At 35.6% G+C, this 26,496-nt stretch overlaps 1 protein-coding gene across 6 annotated transcripts; it reads right to left on the bottom strand.

The window, feature by feature from the left end:
* Positions 1–966: 966 nt before the first annotated feature.
* On the bottom strand, positions 967–26,496 carry SLC35B3 (solute carrier family 35 member B3). Of its 6 annotated transcripts, none has more exons than XM_035294973.3 (11): positions 26,394–26,496; positions 26,030–26,211; positions 20,584–20,871; positions 18,718–18,839; positions 13,317–13,471; positions 11,581–11,688; positions 10,439–10,536; positions 8,284–8,376; positions 7,796–7,907; positions 5,336–5,405; positions 967–4,171 (listed from the first exon to the last, which is right to left on the bottom strand). In XM_035294973.3, the coding sequence occupies exons 3-11, from the start codon at positions 20,782–20,784 to the stop codon at positions 4,021–4,023; spliced, it is 1,110 nt and encodes a 369-aa protein (XP_035150864.1). In that variant the 5' UTR covers positions 20,785–20,871; positions 26,030–26,211; positions 26,394–26,496; the 3' UTR covers positions 967–4,020. The 6 variants fall into 6 exon arrangements, with proteins under 6 accessions (XP_035150864.1, XP_078226691.1, XP_008992238.1 ...); XM_078370565.1 differs by having other exon boundaries at positions 26,187–26,211; positions 26,394–26,472; XM_008993990.5 differs by having other exon boundaries at positions 26,030–26,496.

The raw sequence follows: 26,496 nt of genomic DNA, 5'->3' as shown, positions 1-26,496 counted from the left end.
TTCAATCAGCTGAATGGGTGACTCTGCCTTCCTGGAGCTCCAAACATCGACCAAAAGGGGACCCAATCCCATTTACTCTGCACCAAGAACTGCTGTGCCGACACACCTGCAATACCGCCATGCCGGCCACAAGAGTCGCACTGGAGACCTGTGGGGCTCCTCCACTGGGAATCTCCTGGTCTGTGAGCAACAAAAATTTGTTTGAAAGTGTGGCATCCTCTCGTTCTCTGCGCTTTCACTGGGAGCTACAATCCTGAGCTGCTAGTAATCGGCCATCTTCCCATGTTGTTAGTTTTAGAGTTGGGGCTGGCCATGCTGGAAAGATTAATGAAGTGACCATAGGTTTGGAACTTTGAGCCATGCAATACCAACCCAACCTCTGGGGAAGGAAGGAAAGCTGAAGATAAAGTTCAGTCACATGGCCATGTGGGAGTTAATCAATCCTATGGGCTACATAGTGAAAATCCAATAAAAACCATATACCAAGTCTTGGGAGAGTGTCCCATGAACACACGGATGTAACCAGGATGGTGATGCATCATGAAGACATGGAAGCTAGTGTTTGCAATTAACTATATAAGAGCAAATGTGATTTTGTAATGCATACATGTTTACAGTGTGCTAAGCCACATTACTGGCCCATTACTGGCCAAGTTTTACTAAAATTCTATGCTTACTGATCAAATAAGAATCTAGAATGTAAAGTGGGTTCAGAATCTAAAATATAAAGTAGGTTTAAGGTAAAAAACACTTGGAAAAACTAAAAGCATTTGATAACAGTTCAGACAACGCTAATAGTTCTTCAGTAATAGTTAATAAGCATAATGTCTGCAGTACAATTCTGACCCTAACTACCCAGAATTAGGTCAAATGTCACATGTATTAGGGCTCTCTAGAGGGACAGAAATAATAGGATATTATTTCTAATAGAACAGGATATATATATATATATATATATATTTTACATTTTCACTCACGTATAGACATATATAGATATATAAAGGGGAGTTTATTAAGTATTAACTTACATGATCACAAGGTCCCACAAGAGGCAGTCTGCAGGTTGAGGAGCAAGGAGAGCCAGTCCGAGTTCCAAAACTGAAGAACTTGGAGTCCAATGTTCAGCATGGGAGAAAGACGGAGGTTGGAGGCTAGGCCAGTCTCGCCTTTTTCTGGGAGGCTAGGCCAGTCTTGCACATTTTTCTGTCCCAGAATTTAGAACATTATTTCTCCAAAATATTTTTGGTCTATTGGTACTTGTTCTTTGATTAGTCTTGCATGACAGACATTTACTGAGTATATACTATTTGACAGGCACGTGATATAAATACACCTGAAGAAACAGTTTCTGTCTACATACTGCTTAAAACAAACACATCTACCTATATTTAACTAATGGCCCAATCAAATGATCTCATGAATTATTTACTTAGAAATGCTTCCTAACACATTGTCTTAGTTTGGGCTGCTCAGGCTGATATAAGAAAGCACCATGAGGTGGGGGTCTACGACAACAGAAAATTTATTTCTCAGTTCTGGAGACTGGAAGTCCAAGACCAGGGTGCCATCATGGTTAAGTTCAGCTGAGGGCTCTCTTCTGGGTTGCAGGTGGCTGACCTCTTATATCATCTCTCGGGTCTGTCTTATAAAGGCGCTATTCCTATTCATGAGGTCTCTACTCTCAGTATACTTTCAAATGTTGACTTCCTTTACTACAGTAATCATTCCATATTTCAGACTATTCGTTACAAATAAGTGAGGTAAAGTTTACTTCCAACTAATGGCAAATGATAAAAGAAATGGAGTTTAAAGACTGGCAAGTAGTGATTTTAAAACAGTGCTAAATTGCTTAAAATTGGAGGGTGGAATGATGTTGGTAATAGGGAGACAGAGGTAAAATATTAGGGAAAGTGTAGAGGCAAAATAATGCTTTGATAAGTCAAATTTATATTTTATCAAAGATTTGAGAAAGTTGGCAAGTTTTTCTTTAAAGCACAAATCCTTTTTTTTTCTTAAAAGTTTAAGGCAGCATAATGAGGTATGAATTAAAATCCCTTCTATCTTAAGATATGAAAATTTTAAATGATTACCTCTTGGGAAAAAACAACAACTGTATTTTAGCAAATGCGCAAATGAACACCAGTCAGAATTCCTCCATGCTGGACCCCTCCATGATACAGGCTCTGTTGTCTCCACATATTCATATAACAGGTTAAAGTAGCCATCAAAATACAATGGAATTTTAAGAATGAGATTAAGTATATTATACTCACAAAATATAAACAGTATCACCAATAGCACTAAGCTTTTTAAACCAGTATTATTTCTATTGAAAAATGAAGAATAACAGAATTTAAAAATAATACAGTGGAACCAATTCTAAAAATCAATACTAAAAAGAAGTATCCAAATCTTTGAATTTAGACTCAAAACTATGCATGCAATATTGCTATGGTCTGAACGTTTGTGTCCACCTGAAATTTATATGTTGAAATCCTAACTCCCAAAGTGATTGTATTAAGTGGTGGGGCCTTTTGGGAGGTGATACGGTCAAGACAGCGGAGTGGTTAAAAATGGGATTAGCACCCAAAGGAGCTTGTTTGCCCCTTCACCATATAAGGACACAGTGAGAAGGCTCCTTCTACAAACCAGAAAGCAGGCCCTCACCAAATCTGCTGGCACCTCCATCTTGGACTTCCAGACATCAGAACTGTGGGAAATAAATTTCCATTGTTCACAAGCTACCTGTTTATGGTATTTTACTATAGCAGCCTGAGTGCTAAGGGAGAAAATATTGTCTGAATTTGCTAATTCTAGTTGTGTTTCTTAAATTTATCCTACTTTGTCCTCAAACTTCCAAACGAAATCTCACTTTTATGGAAAAAACTAGGATAATTTTATAATTATTTTCTTATAATTTTGAGATGTCAATTACCTTTTCTTCAATTAAACAAAAATCTAATCATTAATCCTTTGAGATTACTTGGGCAAACTGTAGCAAATTTTTCATATGACACATACTTACATGGTGCAGAATGGTATCTATTTTTACTACTTTGCCTATATTCTACATAAAACTTAAAGCATGTCTTCTCTAAATCAGTGGTCCCCAACCCTTTTGGCACCAGGGACCAGTTTCGTGGAAGACAATTTTTCCACGGACTGGGGCAGGGGATGGTTTCAGGATAAAACTATGAAACTGTTCCACTTCAGATCATCAGGCATTAGATTCTCATAAGGAGCGTGTGACCCAAACCCCTAGCATGTGCAGTTCACAATAGGGTTCCCACTCCTATGAGAATCTAATGCTGCAGCTGATCTGACAGGAGGTAGGGCTCAGGTGGTCATGCTCACTTGTCAGCCTCTCACCTCCTGCTGCATGGTCTGGTTCCTAAGAGGCCATGGACTAGAACCACTCTACAGCCTGGTGGTTGGGAGCCCCTGTTCTAAAGAATACTTTTAAATGAGAGAAAACTCTTAAGTTTTAAAGTTCATGTTAAGCCCTACTCCAACCTCCATTTCTCTCTTTATAACAAAATTCTATTAACCCATCTTGAAAAAAGATCACAGAATAATTTTATTTATAATGAATGTTTTCTGACCAGACAACTCATCGGTTTACTCTTATAACAGAGAATCAATTTAAATAACAGCATCAAAATGGAATGAATATAAAACAATCTGCTATTACATAGCAATTTCTTTGATATGTCAAAATTATAGCCAATTAGTCTTGCAACACATGGTCCATTTCCAGTGAAATTCTCAATAAACTGCTAGGAATTACAGTCCTTCATGTTGACATTTTACTGTAAAGTGTGCTAGACACAGCTCTCTTGATGGCTTCAGAAGTCAAATAAGTGCTCTGAAGAAAAGGCTGACACCACAAACAACATCATATGTCATCTATCCACAAACGGGATAGCAATGCCTCCAGATCCTTTGGTTTTTATCAGTCCCTTTGGCAAGTTAATTACCTGATGATTGTTCTCTTAAAATTAATATAGAACAAATCACTGTCTACACAGTTTGTGCCAATGTCCTTGACTTTCTTGCTTCCACTGATTTGTTTATCAAATCATACAGTGATGTTAGTCTTATTTTATCCATATTTTTGCTGTAAACATTGAGAAATATGCCAAGGACAACTAACAGACCAGACCATACATACCTAAGAGGAAGAAATAAGGAAAAAAATATTAAAATTAGCAAAATAACAATTTACTGTTAACCACAGAATTGGTAGGCTGTCCATCATAATTCTTCAGTGAAGTAAAATTCTGCTATTAGAGGCCTACAATAATAGCATTAAAATAAAAATAGTATTCTTAGATGAGATTAAATTCTGTATCTTTTATTAACACATTGAGTATATATAGAGAAAGACGTTATAAAATATTATATAAGATACAGTTAATTTTAACTTTGGGGATAATAGCATATTCAAAGTACAATCCCTATTGGATATGTATAGCTACCAAAGGCCATTTCAGGATTAAGCTCAGCTGTCCAACTCGTTATCTTAGTTGGGTAGAATACAAAGAAATAAAAAGAGAACATCCCTGAGAAAGTAGGGGAATCATTATAATTATATTTATGTATAACATAATACTGTTATATATTATACTTAGTACATGCAGAAAGAAAAACTAGTTGATAGACAAATAATAATACATTGATGGAAATTAATTTTATGGTTCCCTCTAAACTTATAGATTGCTAAGTTTTTGGTTTGAAACTTCACAATCCTGACCAATACAAGTTTAAATGATACTAATTTCGAACAAATAGTAAAAACAATATTATAGTAAACACTTTCACACACAAAAAAATACAAGCTAAATAAGTTTTTAGGATATAACTTACAGGATACTTCTCAACCTTAAATTCTTTGTGGAAACAGGCATCAAATAAACTAATATTTTTTAAAAGAAGGTGCTATAAATATATAATTTACATATCTGCAGCAGGCCAAAGGGAATCCCTTAAACTCAACAACTTACACATCACTCCCATTCATTCATAATAGAAACAGGTTACATTTGAACTGGCCTCTGGTTAGGCAATTTAAGGATTCAAAATGAAAAATTCAAAATAATAAATTACAAACATTCCCAAAATAGCAGAAGACACCCTGATAGATGAGAGGTCAAGATAAAAAGGTTTCTTTATAAAGCATAACAGGGAAAAAAAACCCCACACATTCATTTATATAAAAAGCTAATACACTTACCACAAAAAAAGAAAATGTAGAAAAGTTGAAATTAAGATTAAGAGATAATGTGAAACATAGTATTTACAAATTGAGAAAATTGTTTAATTAAAAAGTACTTACTGAAATGTGAATGGTTTAGCAAAGAATATAAACGAAAGTACAATGGTCATTGCTTTTCTTCCTGTTGTCACTGTAGGAGCAAAAAACTAGTTTAGAACGTACCTACTATCTTGACAATATTTTAGAAATCATTTACTCAACAAATATTTGCAGAGCTGACTATATGCCAGAATCTGTGAGAGGTGCCAAGATTACAACGGAAAATAAAAACCAACCAACCAGACAAACACACAAAAGTCACTGTTCCTGTTATGGAGTTTAATTTTGTAGGGAAACAGACATTAAATAATTCATACAGTTAAATGTTAGGGTACAACTGTAATATGCACTTGATGGAGGCCATGATATCATGAAGCCAGAGTAAGTCCTAGAGAGATGTAGTTTGGCAGAAAAGAAAGGCTTTCCTAAGGAAACTATGATTAGGTAGAGGCAGGGGTTAGTCTTTAAAAACAGTAATCTATGGGATCTAATTAAATTTAAGAGCTTCTGCACAGCAAAAGAAACTATGAATAGAGTGAACCAGCAACCAACAGAATGGGAAAAAAATGTTTGCAGTCTACCCTTCTGACAAGGGGTTACTATCCAGAATCTAAGAACTTAAATTTACAAGAAAAAAATCAAACAACCCCATCAAAAAGTGGGCAAATCATATGAACAGACACTTTTCGAAAGAAGACATTTGTGCAGCCAACAAACATATGAAAAAAAGCTCAACATCACTGATCATTAGAGAAATGCAAATCAAAACCACATTGAGATACCACCTCACACCACTTAGAATGGCGATCATTAAAAAATCAGGAGACAACAAATGCTGGAGAGGATGTAAAGAAATAGGACCACTTTTACACTGCTGGCGGGAGTGTAAATTAATTCAACCATTGTGGAAGACAGTGTGGCAATTCCTCAAGGATCTAGAAATAGAAATACCATTTGATCCAGCAATCTTATTACTGGGAATATACCAAAAGGATTATAAATCATTCTATTATAAAGACACATGCACACATATGTTTACTGTGGCACTGTTCACAATAACAAAGACTTGGAACCAACCCAAATGCCTATCAATGATAGAGACTGGATAAAGAAAATGTGACACATATACACCATGGAATACTACTCAGTCATAAAAAAGGATGGGTTCATGTCCTCTGCAGGGTCATGTATGAAACTGGAAACTATCATTCTCAGCAAAGTGACACAAGAACAGAAAACCAAACACTGCATGTTCTCATTCATAAGTGGGTGTTGAACAATGAGAACACACAGACACAGAGGAGGAAGGGAACATCACATACCAGGGCCTGTGGGGTGGGGGGCTAGGGGAGGAATAGCAGGGGTTGGGGGATTGGGGAGGGATAGCATTAGGAGAAATACCTAATGTAGAGATAAGGAAGCAATGGATGCAGCAAACCACCACCATGGCACATGTATACCTATGTAACAAACCTGCATGATTTGCACATGTACCCCAGAACTTTTAGGATTTTCATCTTCTCTTACTCTATCCCATTGCATAGCATGAGGATGAAGATGGCACAGTGGACACAAGGAGCATAGGTTTCTCATGACCACAGAGTCACCATACCAGCTTAGAGGTGGTAGTGTGGTAAAGAGCAGAGGTGTGCAGCCAGACTGCCATTGCTGGAACCTGCCTCTGGTTGACTGAGACAAGTCATTAACCTTCCTGTGCCTCAGTTTATCCATCCATAAGATGGAACAATCATAGCGCCTAATTTACAGGACTGTTGTGAGATTAAAATAATGGTGTCTGACACATGCTAAGGCTATGTACATATTAGTTATGATTATTACCAACTCTGGCTTTCTTTTATGTGAGAGAGAAAAACTGCCGGAATCTCTAAGGCAAAGGCCGTACCTTACAGTTTTGGCAAATGACACAGGTGGCACACTGAGTCATCTGTTCCTCTGATTAGGCTGTACACTCCTCCAAAGCAGAACAAATACAACTGATTCTTCTACAGGGCCAAGCAAAGACCAAGCATGGAGGAGGTGCATAGTGGTTACCGGTGAAAAGGGAAGCTAATCCGGTTGGTGTCTTAGAAAATGTACAAATGAAAGGCCTAAAAAGCTTGTTTAAAGTGTACCTCTCGTACTTGAAATGAAACAAAATTGAAATTTTCAGTTATAGGTTAAAAGTATACAGATGCAGTACCTTCTCTGGAGGTTTTCAATTCATCATAATTTTATAGAAAGTTCTTTTAATGTGTTTAAATGTTGCTTCTGATAAATGTGTAAGTTCAATTTTAAGATTAAACCTTCAAAATAAGAAATTAAGAGCAAATTCTAAATAAACACCATAAGCCAAAGAATACGTTGGTGAAATATGTTAATTTTCTTTTTAATGTAAAGGAGATGTTGCCCTTATGTTTTGAAAGAGCATCAGAGAAAATGTAAATGCTTATTTCATAATCAAAGCAAGTAAATCTCTCCTACCTGTGACAGCAATAAGTGCACCAAAAATTTTAATCAAAGCCAGAACAAAGGAGATTCCAAAGTATCCAGTGAGGGAAAAAAGGAACGCATAACCATAGGTCCGAATTGGATTCTGCAACAAATAAAAGAGCCTGTTAGAAAATGTAAAACAAACCCTGAGGTATTAGAAATAAAATAAAACTACAGATTTTAATCAGCTTCTTGAGCAATAAGCTGTTTAACAATGCAGTCAAGCAAATATTCTTATTTTGACTTAATGAAAAAATAATGTGGAAATTAAAGATCCTCAACTTTCCTACATTATAAAAGCTTAAAATGAATTTAAATATCAATCATTTCATTTCTGAAATTAATTTCTGATTGGCATATGTCATACTAAAGGAGGTATATGTATGATAGCCTCTTTTGAACAAGGAAAACTAGAAATATAGAGAAAATTATTTAACAGAAGATGTTTATTTTTTTAAAAAAATGTGATTAGTGTTTACCTTTGCACAAAATGTTACTGCAGGGCCTAATCCACTAGTGCATGTCAATCCCAGTAAAATGTACACAAAACCGATTGAGTACGAATACAGCACCTAGAGCAGATAAAAATAAAATAGAAAAAAGTACTATCAAACTGAAAGTGGAAGATTAAGGGTTCTAACTATATGGCACAATTAGGTTTGCAGAACAAACATTTTAAAAGAAACATTATTTCAATATGGCCCAAGTTTCCAGAAATAATATTTGATTATAATGTTTTATAAGTCTATGCCTCATTTTATGTACAAAATAACACCTAGTAATACTAATCCTTTCATATATGCTTACATATTCATTTCTTTCTAGGCTTAATTACTGAAATCAAACCAGATTTTCATGTCAGAGTTAGAAAAAATATACTTAAATGAACAAAACAAATAGCTTTAAAGCTACTTATAAAACATAAACAAACATTAAGTCTCTAAAAGACACTAAAATATAATAAAAGTAATCAGTATATGGCATATCCTACTGCTTAACTTCTCTACTTTCCAACCAACCTTTTAATCCCAATTTGCTATGCTTCTCATAAACAGAATTAGCAGCAGCAGCAGCAAACCTAAATAGCTGCCCTGTGTCAGGCAGGTACTGTGCTGAAGCTTGGTACGGATTATTCTATTTACTTCTCACAACCACCCTATAAGATGGGCATTCTTGTCATCATAATCTAATTTCCAGATGAAGAAACTAAAACTTAGAGATATTAAGTAATTTTCCCAGAATGACAGCTAGTAAAGGCAGGATATGAACTGAGCTATCTTATTCCAGAGGCTACCATCATAACCTCTGCATTATATTAACTACCTACCTACATTCCCTCAGTTCTCTCTGTGCCCGTCCTTACCTTATCTACAATGAGTAGTGATGATGACCAAAAAAATCTTAACCAGTTCCCTGTTATTAGAGAATACTTAAGTTGCCCCAGTCTGTGTCAAGAAAATAACAGGAAAGAATAGTTCTGTCTATCTTTAATTTGGTATGCAGTTTCTGTCCAGCAAGGTGGTTGGTTATAAAATCAATGTAAACACACACACACATGCACACACACACATTTTCCTATATAAAAAGCAGGCCCAAGACAGAAAGACATTATTTGCAATAACTGCAAAAAGATGAAATAAAACTTTAATAAGTTATTAACAATACCTTTAATAAGAAATGTGCTGGATTTACATGAAGAAAACTTTAAACTCTAATGAACATTGGAAAAAAAAGACCACGTGAGTAAAAGAAAAGTCATACCTTATTCTTGATTGAAATAATCAAGATGCCATTCTCCCTAAATTAATTTATAATTCAATGCCATACCAATCACAATACCAATGGAATTTTTAGTTTATTAGGGATATAAATACCCCAGAATAACTATTGGTAGTAATATTCTGCAAAAGAAAAGGAACAATGGTAGCTAGTCCTAACAGATAATAAATGTATGATAAAGCTGCTGTCATTATATGTACTACTGCAAAAATAAATTCAAAATACAATTTTGAATGCTACACTAGAGTATGTTATGATAAAGAGGGCATTTAAAATGAGCTGAAAGTAGATTATTTAATAAATGGTATTGGAAAAAATGGGTAGTCATTTGAAAGAAAAGTTTTTTTTTCTTTCAAGTTTTAGATTGGATCAGGGACTTAATAATAAAGGAAATCACAAAACTAGTAGGCAACAAGGATGAAATGTTCTAAATCTCAGGGTTGAGAAAGTTCTTTTCAACCATAATACTTAGCCAGAAGCCAGCAAAGAAAAGACAAATTGGGCTGTATAAAAATGACAAACTTCTACATGGAAAAATACTACACACTAGAAAGAGAGAAGAGAAATAATGTAACAAAAGGTTTTTTTTTTAATACATAGAAAACTAAATCCATGAGAAAAAAATCTGTCAACTATACAAGCAGCAGTGCTAGTTGTAGTTTTAGTTTTTGCCTTCCTATAATGTTTGAATGTATTACTTTTACCTTCCTATAATGTTTGAACGTATTGCTTTTATAAAAATGATAAACAAGTTTAAAAATGCTAGTCTTTGATATTGTAACTATTTCACCAAATTAGGTACATCACCATTTTTTAAGTTTGTCTAATTTGAAGAAAAAGCACTAGAGTATTTACCATTTCAGAATTAGAAGCATTATGAAGTTTCATAGCTTTCTCTTGAACATTTCCAATGACAGCATCTGCACATAGTGCCAGGGAAATAAGCACCACACCTTCAAGAAGGTATTAAAAAAAAACAGAAAAAGCTCCTTATTTAAACATATGAACACGAATCAAGCTTTATGAGAAATTTTATTGTCTAAAAAACAAAAGCATATCTTCGACTATATTTGTTTGGTAATCCAGAATATTCTAATCCACAATCAGTTATAACAAATATAGGTGATGATATTTAAAAAAGCACTGAGTTAGTCCTGTCATCATTATCACATTTCAATAGCATATAAGTAACAGTTCCCTAAATATTCCACTAGTGGAATAGTTCCACTAGTTCCATAAGTGTAGAAGAAACTCTTAGGATATCTATCCATTGGGATTGGTGGCTAGTCAGTTAAAGAAGACAACAACAACGACAACAACAACAAAAGCTGAAGAGTAAAGTCATTTTTGAAAAACCTTATCATTACTAAAATCTTTCATTTAAATCACATAAACATGCATGCAGCTGCCAAGGCCTTTTTCTTTGAGCATGGGTCCTGACTAGAATCCTGTAGCTTCTCTTTTGTACAAACACACTCACAGCACACATTTTCCAAGATTTCCAAGGAGTTTTTGTTTAAAAGTGCACCACAGAGTACAAAATCCTTTCATATGTTTAAGAGATTCCCTCCTTTAAGGTAATGTTTATATTTATACTAAAGTGTCTACTATAACAGCACAGCATACCTTTCCTTCTTTAGCTAAAGCAGTGACATGTAAATGTGCAAGTGCAAAGTTTTTTTTTTCAAATGACAGTTGAAAACGATTACTATTGTTATTCTCCTATAACTCATGTGCCCATTTCCAATTCTGCTTATCAAAGATTTTGACTGGGCAAATAGCCTCCTGCCCTGTCAAAATGCAAGCGCCCTAAAAAACAAACAGTTTTATCTACAGAGCTGTAATATTGTTTTATCTTATATGGAAAGTCCTAAAGCTTGATGTTAGATATGAAAATTGCAGCTGTTATACTATCATTTAAAATGCTTAAGCAATTTTAGAAATTTGTATTATAAACTAAAATGCCTGTAAAGTAAGAATATAAATAAATTGCTTACCTGTCAGGTTGAAATTTGGTGCAATTGTGCTGTCAGCGAGGGTAAACCATATCAGACCAAGGCTCATACATATGGCGGCAGACACATCTGCAATATTGTAACGCTTTCCTGTATAAAACAACTGTAAGTTGGCTTAATTACATAAATACTCAACCAGCTTTGTGTTAGCTCTATCTGTTAAGTGACAGCAGGGATTTGCTTTTTTTTTAATATCCAATGACAAAAACCTAAACAGTTAAGTCAAGTCAGAAGACAGTCACAAGAGGGCTTCTGAAAACTACCAATGGGAGCTAAAATGTCCCTGCAAGTTAGAAGCGAGAGTTACTTTATCTGGTATAATAGTGACACTAAAATACGTATTTCAGCAAAAACTGACAGCAAGAATAATGAACACCCACACACATTAAAACATTTCCTGGAAATGTAGTGCCTGTTTTACTTCATGCATAATAAAAGGTTATGACTTTTCTTGCAGTTTTTAAGTTTACAAAGTAACCAAAGTAATGATTCTGGTTACATGACTCTCAGTTTGCAAATGTCATAATGATGAGATAACTTCCAGGTAGGTGAAAATTAAATATTTTAATATATCCTTATTTTAAAAATAAAATGTAATGTCAGTTTTTTGTAAGGATTATAAGGACAATATTATATGTGCCTAGTCAGTTGGGACACTAAATGTGATTTTTTTTTTATTTTTTTTTGGGAGACGGAGTTTCGCCTGTTACCCAGGCTGGAGTGCAATGGCGTGATCTTGGCTAACTGCAACCTCCGCCTCCTGGGTTCAAGCAATTCTCCTGCCTCAGCCTCCCAAGTAGCTGGGACTACAGGTGTGTGCCACCAAGCCCAGCTAATTTTTTGTATTTTTAGTAGAGACGGGGTTTCACCAAGTTGATCAGGATGGCCTCGATCTCTTGACCTCGTGATCTACCCGCCTCTGCCTCCCAAAGTGCTGGGATTATAGGCGTGAGCCACAGTGCCCGGCCTAAATATGATTCTTAATAGGGATTGAGGTCAATTATTTTTTCCTATATGAAGTTATCCTGAAATGAAACAGGAAGTAGTTGACACTTACATTTTAAAAGGTTTATTCTGGGATGGTATCTAATGCATAAATGAAATCAGGCTGTATAAGAATTTCTGTGATGTAGAAACACTCAACTATTAAAACATGAATATTCCTCATGACAATTAATATGATAGTTCCACTACTTGTTACTATCACTGCCTCTTCTTTTACTCATATTTCCACAAAACCTGTAACTTAGCTGGGGTTCTACAAATCACTAAGCCAGCAAGATTGGTAAAAATGCAGTTCTGCTCAGATTGAGCTTTACTTCAATACGAGAAATGCCCATGTACAATGGAGGTGAAGAGAGCCCTGGAGAGTAGAATAATGAAGGAACTCAAAAAAGGGACCTTTCCAGGTACTTTTGAGCTAGGGTTTCAACATGTAACCATAATATTGCTGGAAATGTGGTAGATTCCAAAATAAAATAATAGAACAAAGTATTTTTTTTTCCTAAGTCCAAAGTACTGACTTCAGATGCTAAGGTATATCAGAGAGATATCAGTGTTTTTATAATACCTTATTTTGGTAAGACATCATTCAGAATTGTTATAATATCTAGGATACTCATTGAAAATATAACAGAAGTTTAATGTTTTTCCTAATGCTAGATGCCATAACATAGCCTATTAGTTTTAAATAGTGTAAAAACATATCATTACTATACCTTGAATAAAAACTCCTCCTAGCATAACAGGAATCAATTTGCAGCACTTGAAGATTACTTGGGTAGGGTAATTCAGGTAGCCCAAGGAAGTGTTTGATAATCCCATAGTACCCACAGTTAGAAAAGCTATTATCATGTAGGTTTTTCCTGGTATTCTGTAAAAGACAATTTTTAACACCTTCATTTTGGGACCCAATTCATACTACTGAAAGATAATGTGTTCACCATGTGTAAATGTCTAATTACTCTTCTAATTTCTGGTTAATATTTCTGGAAATATCAGTAAAAACATCACTATTTAAAAATCGTAATACTCTTGTATAAAAAAGTTAATAAAAATAACAATTTACTTTTATTTAGTCAACCATAAACGAGGCCACTCAGTTATGTAAAAAGAGGGTTTAGATTTTTACTGAAGGTATAAATGTTGACAAAAGGTTTTCTTTGACAGCAGTTCTGGCTACAGATAAAAACCATCTTAACCAAAGTTAGAGAAAAAGAGCTTTTTTTTTTTTTTTTTTTTTAAGACAGAGTCTCACCCTGTTGCCAGGGCTAGAGTGCAATGGTGTGATCTCAGCTCACTGCAACCTCCACTTCCTGGGTTCAAATGATTCTCCTGCCTCAGCCTCCTGAGCAGCTAGGATTACAGGCGCCTAGAGACAAGGTCTCACTCTGTTGCCCAGGCTGGAGTGCAATGGTATGATCTCAGCTAACTGCAACCTCTGCCTCATGGGTTCAAGTGATTCTCTTGCCTTGGCCTCCTGAGTAGCTGGAACTACAGGCATGCGCCACCATGCCCAGCTAATGTTGGCCTCTATAATGGTAAAAGACACCTTAACAATTTTAAAACTGTTAAGTTTTAACTCTTCAATTGTTGTTGTTTCCTAATGTTTCCATCTAGCATTAGGAAAAATACATCTATTCATTCTGCTAGAATAACCCAAGAATAATTTCTCTAGAAAAAGTTCATGTGGTTTAAAACCCTAGATATATTTTTATAACAATTATCTTATAAATCATCTCTCTGTATTCTATGTTATAATAATCAACTTTAAGATGAGGTATCTGACTCCCTCCTCATGACTTCAATCTATCTAGAGCCTTAATTTAGCATCTTCAGAATTTTGAGCTATTACTGTGACCATATGCTCACTTTGACTAGGTATGTAATGGTCTAAACTAATAATCTTGTACACTGGTCCGATGAACAAAATGAGGCACTATTCATATTAAAAATGCTGCATAGATGTAATTCCCATTTTAGAATTTGTGTTCACGTTGAAATCAAGGCAACAAAATTCCTCATCTTATATATGGTTAGATATAAGGTAAAATAATTTATTGGAAAAAGTCAACTAAAAAGCATCATTTACATTTGGATTCTGAGGTTTTTTCCTACTTAACTACTAATACAGCAGTCATCCGTGAAAATCCACATGGAAATAACTTGGCATGCCCATACATCATGTAAACGTGCTCATGCCATCCATGGGGCTGGACCTTCACTGGGATATCATCAGTGATGGTGGAGCACCACTTCTCCAGATAATGATACAAGTCATGGTTGTCAGATTTCCTCAAAGATAAACGGCAAATCATTGGCAGAAAATAAAAATTCAAGTCAGAAAAATTAAAAGGAATGAGTAGAAACGCAGCACAGTATAGGTAGAAAGAAAACCAGCCTGAAACTCAGGAGAACTAAATCCAAAAGTAGCTCCAAAAGGAGCTAAAAAAATTCCCAGCATTACTCCAGGTCTTTGTTTTCTCATTGGTAAAATGAAATTAGAATTGATCAGCTTGCTTCCAGGATGCTATTCAATTCTTCAATTGCTTGCTTCCCTAGACATGGGGAGAAGACTTTTTTTTTTTCAGATGGAGTCTTGTTCTTGTTGCCCAGGCTGGAGTTCAGTGAGTGCAGTGGTACAATCTCAGCTCACTGAACACTCTGCCTCCTGGGTTCAAATGATTCTCCTTCCTCAGCTTCCCGAGTAGCTAGGATTACAGGCACCACCACCATGCCTGGCTAATTTTTGTATTTTTAGTAGAGATGGGGTTTCACCATGTTGGTCAGACTGGTCTCGAACTCCTGACCTCGAGTGATCCACCCACCTCAGCCTCCCAAAGTGCTAGGATTACAGGCGTGAGTCACCACGTCCAGCTGGGGAGAAAAATTTAACTTTAAAGATCTGTTCAAGACAAACTGACAGCTCTCCTTCATTAAAAACTTACAGTAATTAATGTTACAAGGTATTCTTTGGTGAAAAATAATAAGCAGTATATTTAGGATATTAAAATTTATGATGTACTTCAGGGTGCAGCATCATTAAATAAATTCAGATATAGGTGTATTTGCACAGATAAATTTAGCAATACATGATTGGGCATATTTTTATTGTTACATACCTTTAAAGACTTAAAAAATGTTTTGTCTTGGAAGGAAAAGGTTTCAATTCATAATTATATTTATTATAAATACATAAATTCTCTTCCCAAATTCTTTCACTTATATTTAAATTGAAAACAAATTATTTGATTTTTAAATATGTTATGGTCACATGGTTTAAAAGGATAAACATGACTTGAGGCCCCCTTCTCCCTCATCTGGGTAGCTGATAGGCAGGTGTTTCTTTCTGAAATGTTACAGTTAGGACATGCATCCTCATTGCAACATTTTTCACATACAAAGGACAGTATTAGTGTCTTTTCAATCAGAGGCCCAGTAGTTTGCAATAAGTAGTGAATCATCATCAGGCTTCCTTATGTATTAGTCTTGACAGATATATTTAATTACTTTGTACTCTATCACCTATGGATATTTCCAGTACTCTTCTAGGTCTTTGTTTTCTTATTGGTAAAATGAGGAAGCTGGATTTCATCACCTTGCCTCCATAATTCTATCACGGAGAATCCTGATAGAACATAAAAATAACGAAGATGATATTCTAAGGTTCAAATATTTTTACAATAATTCCTATAATAATTTATTGGCAATAAAGACAGGTTGAGAGGCAAAATGAGACCCACAAAGAAACGTGTACTATAGATTTAAATATTTTTAACTCTAGTTACTTTGATACAAACTTCAAAACCCTTTTATCTTAAAAAAAAAAAAAAGCTGCACAATTTTTGCAATCTTCACTAAAGGAGTAAACATTTGTATCAAGGTTAGTACCTTGGTATTACAGCCGTTATTACATTTAAACTGCCCCATAGATACATGATATATACACATATTAGAGTATGACAGAATGGGTACACTTCTTATATTATCCAAGAAAATTTTATATTCAAATTCCTAATCACTTTCTGTTTATAATCAGAGACTAAGTTCCATTGCATATTGTTCCATATGCCATTAAAAATATATCAAGATATTTCTCACATCTAGATGGTTGCTAACTGAAATGACAGTGTCAAACAAGCACATTTGGTCTTGATGAAAAGGAATAAAATAAATGTGTTTCTCTAATGCTTAAGAATACAACCTCAGCTATCAGACATCATATGGCAATGTTAGCTGGGGCGTATCCCACAAAACATAACATTAACTTCACATTCTAAAAAAGCAGTATAAAAACAGATACAGACTGGGTATTCCTCATCCAAAACGGTGGGGACCAGAAGTGTTTCAAATTTCAATTTTTTTTTTTTTTTGGAATATTTGCATCTGCATAGTAAGATATCTTGGGGAATGGGACACAGGTCTTAATATGAGATTTATTTATGTTTCAGATATATATTATATACATAACCTGAAGGTAATTTTATAGAACATTTTTGATATGGTTTGGCTCTGTGTCCCCAGTGAAATCTCATGTTGAATTCTGTACTCCCATAATTCCCACGTGTTGTGGGAGGGACCCAGTGGGAGATAATATGAATCATGGGGATGGTTCCCCCCATACTGTTCTCATGGTAATGAATAAGTCTCACAAGATCTGATGGTTTTATCAGGGATTTCCACTTTTGCATCTCCTTCATTTTCTCTTGCTGCCAGCATGTAAGAAGTGCCTTTTGCCTCCTGCCATGATTCTAAGGCCTCCCCAGCCAGGTGAAACTGTAAGTTCGATTAAACCTCTTTTTCTTCCCAGTCTTGAGTATCTCTTCATCAGCAGCATGAAAAAGGACTAATACAGTAAATTGGCACCAGGAATGGGGTGTTGCTAAAAAGATACCCAAAAATGTGGAAGTGACTTTGGAACTGGGTATCAGGCAGAGGTTCGAAGAATTTGAAGGGCTCAGAAGACAGGAAAATGTGGGACAGTTTTGAACCACCTGGAGACTTGCTGAATGGCTTTGGCAAAAAAGGTGACAGTGATGAACAGTAAGGTCCAGGCTGAGGTAGTCTCAGATAGAGATGAGGAATTTGTTGGGAATTGGAGAAAAGGTGACTCTTGCTATGTCACCTTTAGACATAACAAGAGACTGGCAAAGTGACTGGCAGCATTTTGCCCCTGCCCTAGAGATTTGTGGAACTTTGAACTTGAGGGAGATAATTTTAGGGTATCTGGTGGAAGAAATTTCTAAGCAGCAAAGCATTCAAAAGGTAACTTGGGTGCTATTGAAAGCATTCCATTCAAAAAGGGAACAGAGCAAAAAAGTTCAGAAAATTTGCAGTCTGACCATGCAGTAGAAGAGAAAAACCCATTTTCTGAGGAGAAATTCAAGCTGGCTGCAGAAATTTGCGTAAATAACAAGGAGCTGAATGTTAATCCCCAAGACAATGGGAAAAAGGTCTCCAGGACATGCCATAGGTCTTTATGGCAGCCACTCCCATCACAGACCAGGAAGCCTAGGAGGAAAAAACGGTTTCGTGGGTTGGGCCCAGGGTCACCACACTGTGTGCAGCCTAGGAAGTTGGTGCCCTGTGTCCCAGCTGTTCTGGAGCCACAGTGTACATTTTACACAATTTTGTGCACAAAACAAAATTTGTATTAAGTACTTATGTTTAGAAGCTTCCACTTGTGTCACATTGGCACTCAGAAATTTTCTAATTTTGGGAGCATTTTTGGATTAGGGATGCTCAACCTGAAACTCATATTTCATTTCACCACTGTGATGTTAGTTGCATTAGAAATGAGTAACTGCATCTATTTCAGTGAAATTTATAAAAACCAAGTATATACATCTAAATATTTTACCATGTTTTAAGAAGATATAACACTGTCAGTTGAGCCTAAAGCTATTATTTTTTATTTTGTAACACTGCATTTGAGAAGAGACTTCATTTTTTTCAGTGCATAAATGAATAAAACATATTTAATATTATTAAGTCGGTTATACTGATAAAAAAATCATACTTATTAGATGTTTTGTTAATAGGAAGTATACATTTCATGCATATCAGTATGCCAAAAAAAAAATTCAACTAATACAAGTGAAATATCAGAAAACCACATACCTCCTCCTTTTGTCCTGAATAAGCTGAAGTTCTATTAGGCCAAATATGGAGTAAAAGGCAAACTGCACTAAAGTAAGGTACCAGCCATAGGGCTTAAAACCCTCCACTGAAAATATTAATTCCTGCCAAAAGACACATGAACACTGTTAAGTCCAAGGCAGCACATTAATTTCCTCACAATAAATTCTTATAAACACAACATTTTTAAAGAAACCAAGCCCCACCTCCAACGACAAAAAAAAAGTAAATTAGAGATTAGAAGCTCTTTCATATCGATGTTATTTTTTGAAATTCTTGTAATGTTTACATCAGTTATTAATGAACCATTCTTAACAAGTCATTAAGATGTATTCTAATAAAGATATCTGGTTTAATTTTACTTGAATAAATCAAATTAATCAATAAATCAAACTGAATAAATGAAGTGTATGTATGAATATGGGTATATCTATAAAAGACACTTCGTTACCAAACCCCAACCATTTTCTTTGAACTGTTTTGATGTATAAGTATATATAATAGTAGCAATGTCAGTTTTCACAAAATGGAATGGTCAAGTTATAAACATAATTAGCAGGGGTTTGTGTAATTTAAAAAAACTTTGCATAAACCAATTATAACTTAAAATATCTGATTATTAATTATAGAAAATTTGTTTAATGAAACTTACATTGAAAATTTCAAATTCATTTTCCATTGCAATGGCTAACTCTGTTCCCAAGCTATTTGGTAACATTGGTATGCTGACGAAAAAAAATGTTTCTCAACGAGAAATTCTAATCTCTATTTTTAATTGCTCTTCATTGTGGTATCTCAAGTTTTATATCACCTACTAGTGGAATATCAGCTACTATAAATATTAAAATTTTTAATTCATGTTTTTGTTTTACATTAATATTCTTCATAGCATTCTCGCAAGCTAACTTAAAAAACAGTCACAATTTCACATTCACTTAAATTTGCTTCGATATTTCATCTACAAGACAATGAAAAAGGACACAACAATTTTTAAGTTCACTAACTTTTTAGTACTACAGAATACTGGAAATATTATCTGTGGTTTAAGAAAATACATCATTTTCCTTTTCTTAAATTACAAAGGCTTTCTCATGTTATGGGAAAATATCTGCTAATTAAATAACCATTAATAAAGTTAGAACCCATTCCAACATCCTGTTTTCACTAGCTTGGATCCTCACCCACTAGCCCATGTCTTCCAAGGTCAGAAGTTTGCTTCTGGCCAAAGGTATACAACTTCTCCAAATATAATGTAAACGTGAGACAAATTGTTGGAATGTTAGAAATACTCTGTGCCAGCAAAAATCACAGAACAGTGAGATTCTGACAAAGTTAGAAGACAAAGCCAGTAAGAATGAGAACATAAGAGGTGCTTAAAAAAGAAATGATTCAAATATTATAGGATTCAAGAGATACCTTTAGAAAGCCATAAAATATCCAGATATATTTTTGCAAAAATGACTTTTTATTACTGAGCTCCAAGAATCAAGAGCAAACTATGTTATCATTCAATAATGTTGGAAGATACCAACCAATACATGAATCATTCTTTCTCTTAGAAACACATGGTCACCAATATTACTTATATTTGGTTAAATATTTGAAAATTAATTTTCATAATTATGCTTTTTCAAGAGTCTTTACATGCCCCTTCTCTCCACTTAAAAGATTTAACTCTTGAATTTTGATCTGTTTTCAGCAGACTTACTTTTAAGAAGCTCTTTTCTACTACTATACAAAAATTCAAATTTATGAATCAGCCAGTACCCTGTGACTATCTGACAAAACCAGTAAGTGCCCATATTGACTGCAATTATAATTAACATATTACAATCATATAATTTTTACCTGCAAATATCCATAAATTAGGTAAAATACAAAAACTCCAGCAACACATATGAAAAATTGAGTAAGTTTGTTAAACTTGCTGAGATTAATGCCAAGTACCACAATGTCATCAATTGACTTGATGTGTGGTGACATTGTTTGGGTTTTGGATGGCACAGTGATAGAAATATATTTCCTGGAATTGTTGAATTTGAGATCCATTGTTACTTTGCTGCATTCAGTGCTTTCAGAGTTATCTTTGTTGTTTTCTTGGACTCTTGTTCTGTCTTTTGCTTGCTGTGCCAAGTCCTAAAGAAGGAAATATGCAATTAAAAAAAACCAGTTAGATGATAAAGTTTAATCCTCCAAATAAAATTCCAAATCATACTTTAAAATAATACAAATAAGTCTGTTTCTCTCTGGATATTAGTATATTAATTCCTGTATTCTGGGTTCCAAACCACCAAAAACAATATGCCTGCAATCTTCAATTTGTCTACAGCTGATTAAGATCAGTACGTCACTAAACTGAATATACACCATACTTATTTCCACAGCAACAAAAGCTAGTATTTCATCAAAGAACCAAGCATGCCTTTGCGTCTCTATAGTTTATGCATACCATTCTCAACAATAAAGTCAATCTTTACTTGTAGAAGAGTAAAAAGTAAGTCATTCTCCTTTAAATACTAAGACAATTCTAAGATATATTTGCCAATGACATTTAAAAAATCAACTAAAAAAACTAAGGCTGGGTGTGGTGGCTCACGCCTGTAATCCCAACATTTTGGGAGGCTGAGGCAGGGAGATTGCTTGAGACCAGGAGTATGAGACCAGCCTGGGCAACAAAGCAAGACCCTCTCTCTACCAAAAAAAAAAAAAAGATACAAAAATAAGCTGGGCATGGTGGTGCATGCCTATAGTCCCAGCTACTTGGGAGGCTGAGGCAAGAGGATCACTTGTGTCCAGGAGTTTGAGGCTGCAGTAATCTATGATTGCATCACTGCACTCCAGCCTGGGTGACAGAGCTAGACAGTCTCTAGAAAATAAATGGGAAAAACAAAAACCAAAACTAAGGCCCTTAAAAAGCTAAATTTATCAGAGACTACAGAAAGTATAATATGCTTTAGCAGTAGCATCTCTTAGGTTAAAAAACATTTTCTTCCTCTGGAGCAAATCATTTTAATTTACATTCTTCTGGGATGTAAAAGGCTGCAGAAAATGTCATTTTTTTGTCAGTCTGAAAAAAAATTACGGAGCCACCAATTTCTCTTTGGATTTATATGAACGGAAAGAATGAACTCCATGTGAAGACTGAGGAAAGACTGAAGAATTATGACAAAGTATAGAACAAAGCTACGTAAAAGAAGTTATTTTCTTAGAAATGACTCATCTATTTTTAATTCCATTGGGAACAAAAATTTAAACTCTGTGGATGAAGACAAATAATTATTATTTGACAGTGAGTTTTCCTTTGGTAATCTTTATTTTTTTTTAAACTGTTACAATAGTTAAAAATGGCCAACATTAGTCACCTCTTTGTGATCACTTCTAGTTTGCCAATTTATAGAGATTAACCAGGTCATCCTTAGTAATCAAAGGAGGGGTCAAGGATCTGAATACAACTTGTAACTAACAATACACAGCCACCACAATATTTTATAGGGCACCTGCCATATTTCTAAATAGTAAAGTGTAGTTTCACGAAGTTTACTGTATTCCTCTTCTGTTTCCTCATTTTCTTTTGTTCTTGCCTCCCACATTATGTTTCAATTGTTGTCATTTGTAAGACTTTTTATGTAATCTTGCAGGTATCTTTGAGATGTGACTTTCTTTTAAAACCATGCTTTAAATTATGTCTCCTAAATATTTGGTCAAACCTGTGTTTCAATGTAGAAGAGATGAAAACCTTAACAATTTACTCTTTTCTATAATGTGTGGGCATGGATATAGTACACCATTCAAATAAACTTGGCCTTACATATGTCTCCAAGTTTGCTCTCCCTCCACTTTCAATAAAGCCCTAAACCACCCATGTTTCGTTCCTGAAATACACCAGGGATTTTCAAACACCCATTCCTTCTGTTTATGACATCCTTTCAGCTTGAGGTCTTCTTTCTCAAGGTCAGGTTTGGAAGTTCAGCTTTAACGTCCCCTCCTTTGTGACACCATCCCTAATCACCCCAGTTATTAGAAATTGAAAGGCAAGACTCATATCTTATTTGTCTCTGCGTCCTTGGTACCTGGCATATATTCTGACCTGATATTCAGATGAACCAAATAAACTGATCCTCCCTCAAACTTCAGCTTGCAATCACTCTCCTTCTGCTTGGTACAATTTTTGAAATGGATGGTGGTATTGGCAAACTTTATGAGCAAAACTGAAAATCTTATAGAAAAAGAGTGGGAAAAATGACAAATAATGCTTATATATTTACATATACATACAGAATAAATAAAACTTCTAGAAAATATCTTTCCTGCTTTTATTGACATCAAAACATTTCTCCAGAAGGTCATGCTTTCCCAGTTACCTTCTTCTGAGATGTTTGTAATTTCGCAAACTGCCAAGGAGTAATGTAGTAAACTGACTTGATAAAATGATAGGTAATATTATAAAAAAAGCAGTATAGCATAATGCTTGCTCTATGCTTTGGAATTTTGACAGGTATGAGTTCAACATCTAGCTTTGCTACTTATTAGCTGAGGAGTCTTGGGCAATTTCTTTAACTTTTCTGAGCTTTAGATTCCGAAACTTCAAAAGTGGGAGGAGTTAAAAACGTGCCTATCACAGGATTTTTGTTAGGACTGCATGAATAAAAGTAAAAGTGCCTGGCATATGACAGTCCATAGTGTGTTAGCTGTCATTATTCAACTCATTAGAAACACTGCTAGGGTATATGGTGTGCTGAAGCTACTCACCCCTTTGATGTGCAGCTGCAAGTATGGACCTGAATTTCCAACCCTGGCTTCTCTCTGATATCCAGAGCTCTACGTCTAAACACTTCTTTGATACAGCTACTCATAAACTCTGCTGGTACCTCATATTGAAAATGTCCAAAGCTGACTATTTTCCACTCAAAACAAATATACTGTTTGTTCCTAAATTCCCAACCTTACTTCACAGTACCTAGTATGAACCACAGGCCAGAAATCTGGGAGTTATCTTAAGAGTCTTTCATTTTCCTCACATTCAATATTTTGCCAAGATTCCCGTTAACTCTACATCTATAACTATATCTAAAATGTGTTTCAGACCCTACCCCACCAGGTAGCCACTTTCTCTTGCTTAATTTTCTAGATTAGCCTGTTTATAATCAACTCTTCCCTTTCTGACCCATCTGTCACATGGCTCAACATGAAGTCTGACCAAGCTGGACCCATGAATAAGGCCTCAAAATTAAAAATGAGTTGATGTCCTGTACCCTAATATCATATTATATATATTTTTACAAATACCTAAATTATAATAGTATAGCTTTTTTGTTTTTATACTTGTTTCTCCTAAAAGCATATGAAATCCTTAAGGCAAGAGATGGTATCTTCATATGATCTAGCACATAATAAAAATGTAAGATTAAATGAAGGACTTTACCGTACTTTAGAAGCACCATTTATTTAATTGATGTTATTCAGCCCCCTTCCAACACTTTACCACTTCTAATACACTTCTCGGCAACTTTATGTAATGCAGATCTAGGCCACAAGTGCAGAACTAAATCTCTCTAGCACTGTCTTTTCTACATGTGTGCCGAAATACTAACATCTCTACTGAAACTCCCCACAAAACATGTGAAATGAACATGAAAATAAATTTGTTTCGTATCAGTCTCATAAAACCTGCCCTTCCAAGCCTTGTACTTAGAATGCGGTTTCATTAATAAGAACATCACTGGTGAGAAAGTGTGACTAATGAAGACCTGATACCCAATAACTGTGATCATTGGGGAATGTTTGCCATATCCTTTCCACTTTAAACATTAATGACCAATATTAACTATCCTCTAAAAAGGAAATGGGCCAAAGTCCTTGTGGTGCAGGGGGCAAAAATGAAGCACGGAATTAAAATTAGTTTTCAGACTAAATGATTAACATTGTGCTTTGCTTTGGAAGTTCACAGCAATCCTTGAAATTAAAATGTTAAAAAAAAAAATCACAGGTGTGTATCATTGTCTGAGGCCTCTTCCTAAAGCCAACACAGATATTCAACTTCAACTGCTAAAATGGAATAAAAAGGTAGCATTTCTGGCATACAATGCATATTTAAAAATTAAAATTAACTAGTGATAATGTTGAGTTACAATGACCTGCTGATGTCACAACGATTTCAGTTTATTTTTGAGTTTTCCGACCGGAAGGAAAAACGTCCCACACCAAAAAAGGTAGAATACGGAAAAAGAAGTCATTATGATGTCATTAATCTGAAAAAACGTGACTCTAACGATATTTTGCCACACTCAACGTTACAAATAAAAGAACCTTGCCATGCCATTATGCCTTGATTAACTGCGCTACGGATTCAATCAGGGCCTATGGTGTATGATTACAAAACAGAAAAAACAAGGTTCCATCTCAGTTCTTTGTACACACATCATTACACAAAGGTGGAGAAACTATTTGATAATTTTTGAAGACTATTCTTTTTTTTTTTTCAAGAGAAAAAGTTAACACGAGACTTAATCTATGTATTAAGTAATTAAGTAAAAATAACGTGGGCCGGGCGAGGTGGCTCAAGCCTGTAATCCCAGCACTTTGGGAGGCCGAGGAGGGTGGATCACGAGGTCAAGAGATCGAGACCATCCTGGTCAACAAGGTGAAACCCCGTCTCTACTAAAAATACAAAAAATTAGCTGGGCATGGTGGCGCGTGCCTGTAATCCCAGCTCAGGAGGCTGAGGCAGGAGAATTGCCTGAACCCAGGAGGCGGAGGTTGCGGTGACCCGAGATCGCGCCATTGCACCCCAGCCTGGGTAACCAGAGCAAGACTCTGTCTCAAAAAAAAAAAAAAAAAAAAAGCCGCTAAATTATTTGGAATTGCTGCCTCTCCTCCAAGTTCCAAACCATCTCAATTCACTTTGAAAAACATTTAATTAAGAAACAATTCTAGACTTCTGATACCCTAATGCTGAAAAAGATTTTGTTAGCACACCAAATCATTCCACCTTCTACTTTCGATATTCCTCAAAAAAAATAATAAAAAGACAGGGGAGAAAATTCAGTTGCAAAGATTGGAGGAAACTTGCAGAACTTCGAGTGGAAGTTTATGCCATAAACTCAATAGCCCGGTAAGAACAATCACATTCTACTGCAAGCCACATGGAGATTGAGAGTACCCTGGAGTGTCCCTATTTAATAAACACGGAACCTGGAAATGGTTAACTGCAAATACAGTTAAGCCTAGATGTAACCAGGTGACTGACAGTTCTGCAGAGACCCCGAGAAAAGCGTAAAAGACCTTTTGAGGTTACCTCACCCCTGCAAGTCCACAGACTGGGACCTGAGGGAGTTCTCGCCAGCCCGAGGGAGGAAAAAGGGCGAGAAGATACAGATGCTCCTCCCTGGAAACCGTGCCGGCCGGTTTCTGCTCTTTAAAAAAAGGGAGTCACCCGTTTCTTCCATCCCGACCTCATTCACTCCTCGATTGCTCCTTCTGTATGAGGAAGATAGGCGGTGTCAAGGTTCTCTGGGGGAGAAGTCTAGGTCCCAAACACAGGAAGGGACCCAGAGGCACGCGTACCCCAGGCCGGTACGTCAACCGGAATGGTGACCACAGCTTGGATGGCATCTCAGCCATACGGAGCATCTCCCCCTCCCCAGGTCTAACGCCATCACCTCCTCTTCCTCCTCCTCCTCTCCCACTCCTGTACTTTCCACTGCGGCGGTCGCCTCCCCGGAAGACACTCGCAACTCCGGCGCCCGCGGGCCACTTCCGCCT

The sequence above is a fragment of the Callithrix jacchus genome, chromosome 4, assembly GCF_049354715.1.
Source record: "Callithrix jacchus isolate 240 chromosome 4, calJac240_pri, whole genome shotgun sequence".
NCBI classification, from domain to species: Eukaryota; Metazoa; Chordata; class Mammalia; order Primates; family Cebidae; genus Callithrix; species Callithrix jacchus.
Note: the sequence above shows the minus strand (reverse complement) of the source record. Positions and strands in the feature narration are given on the sequence as shown.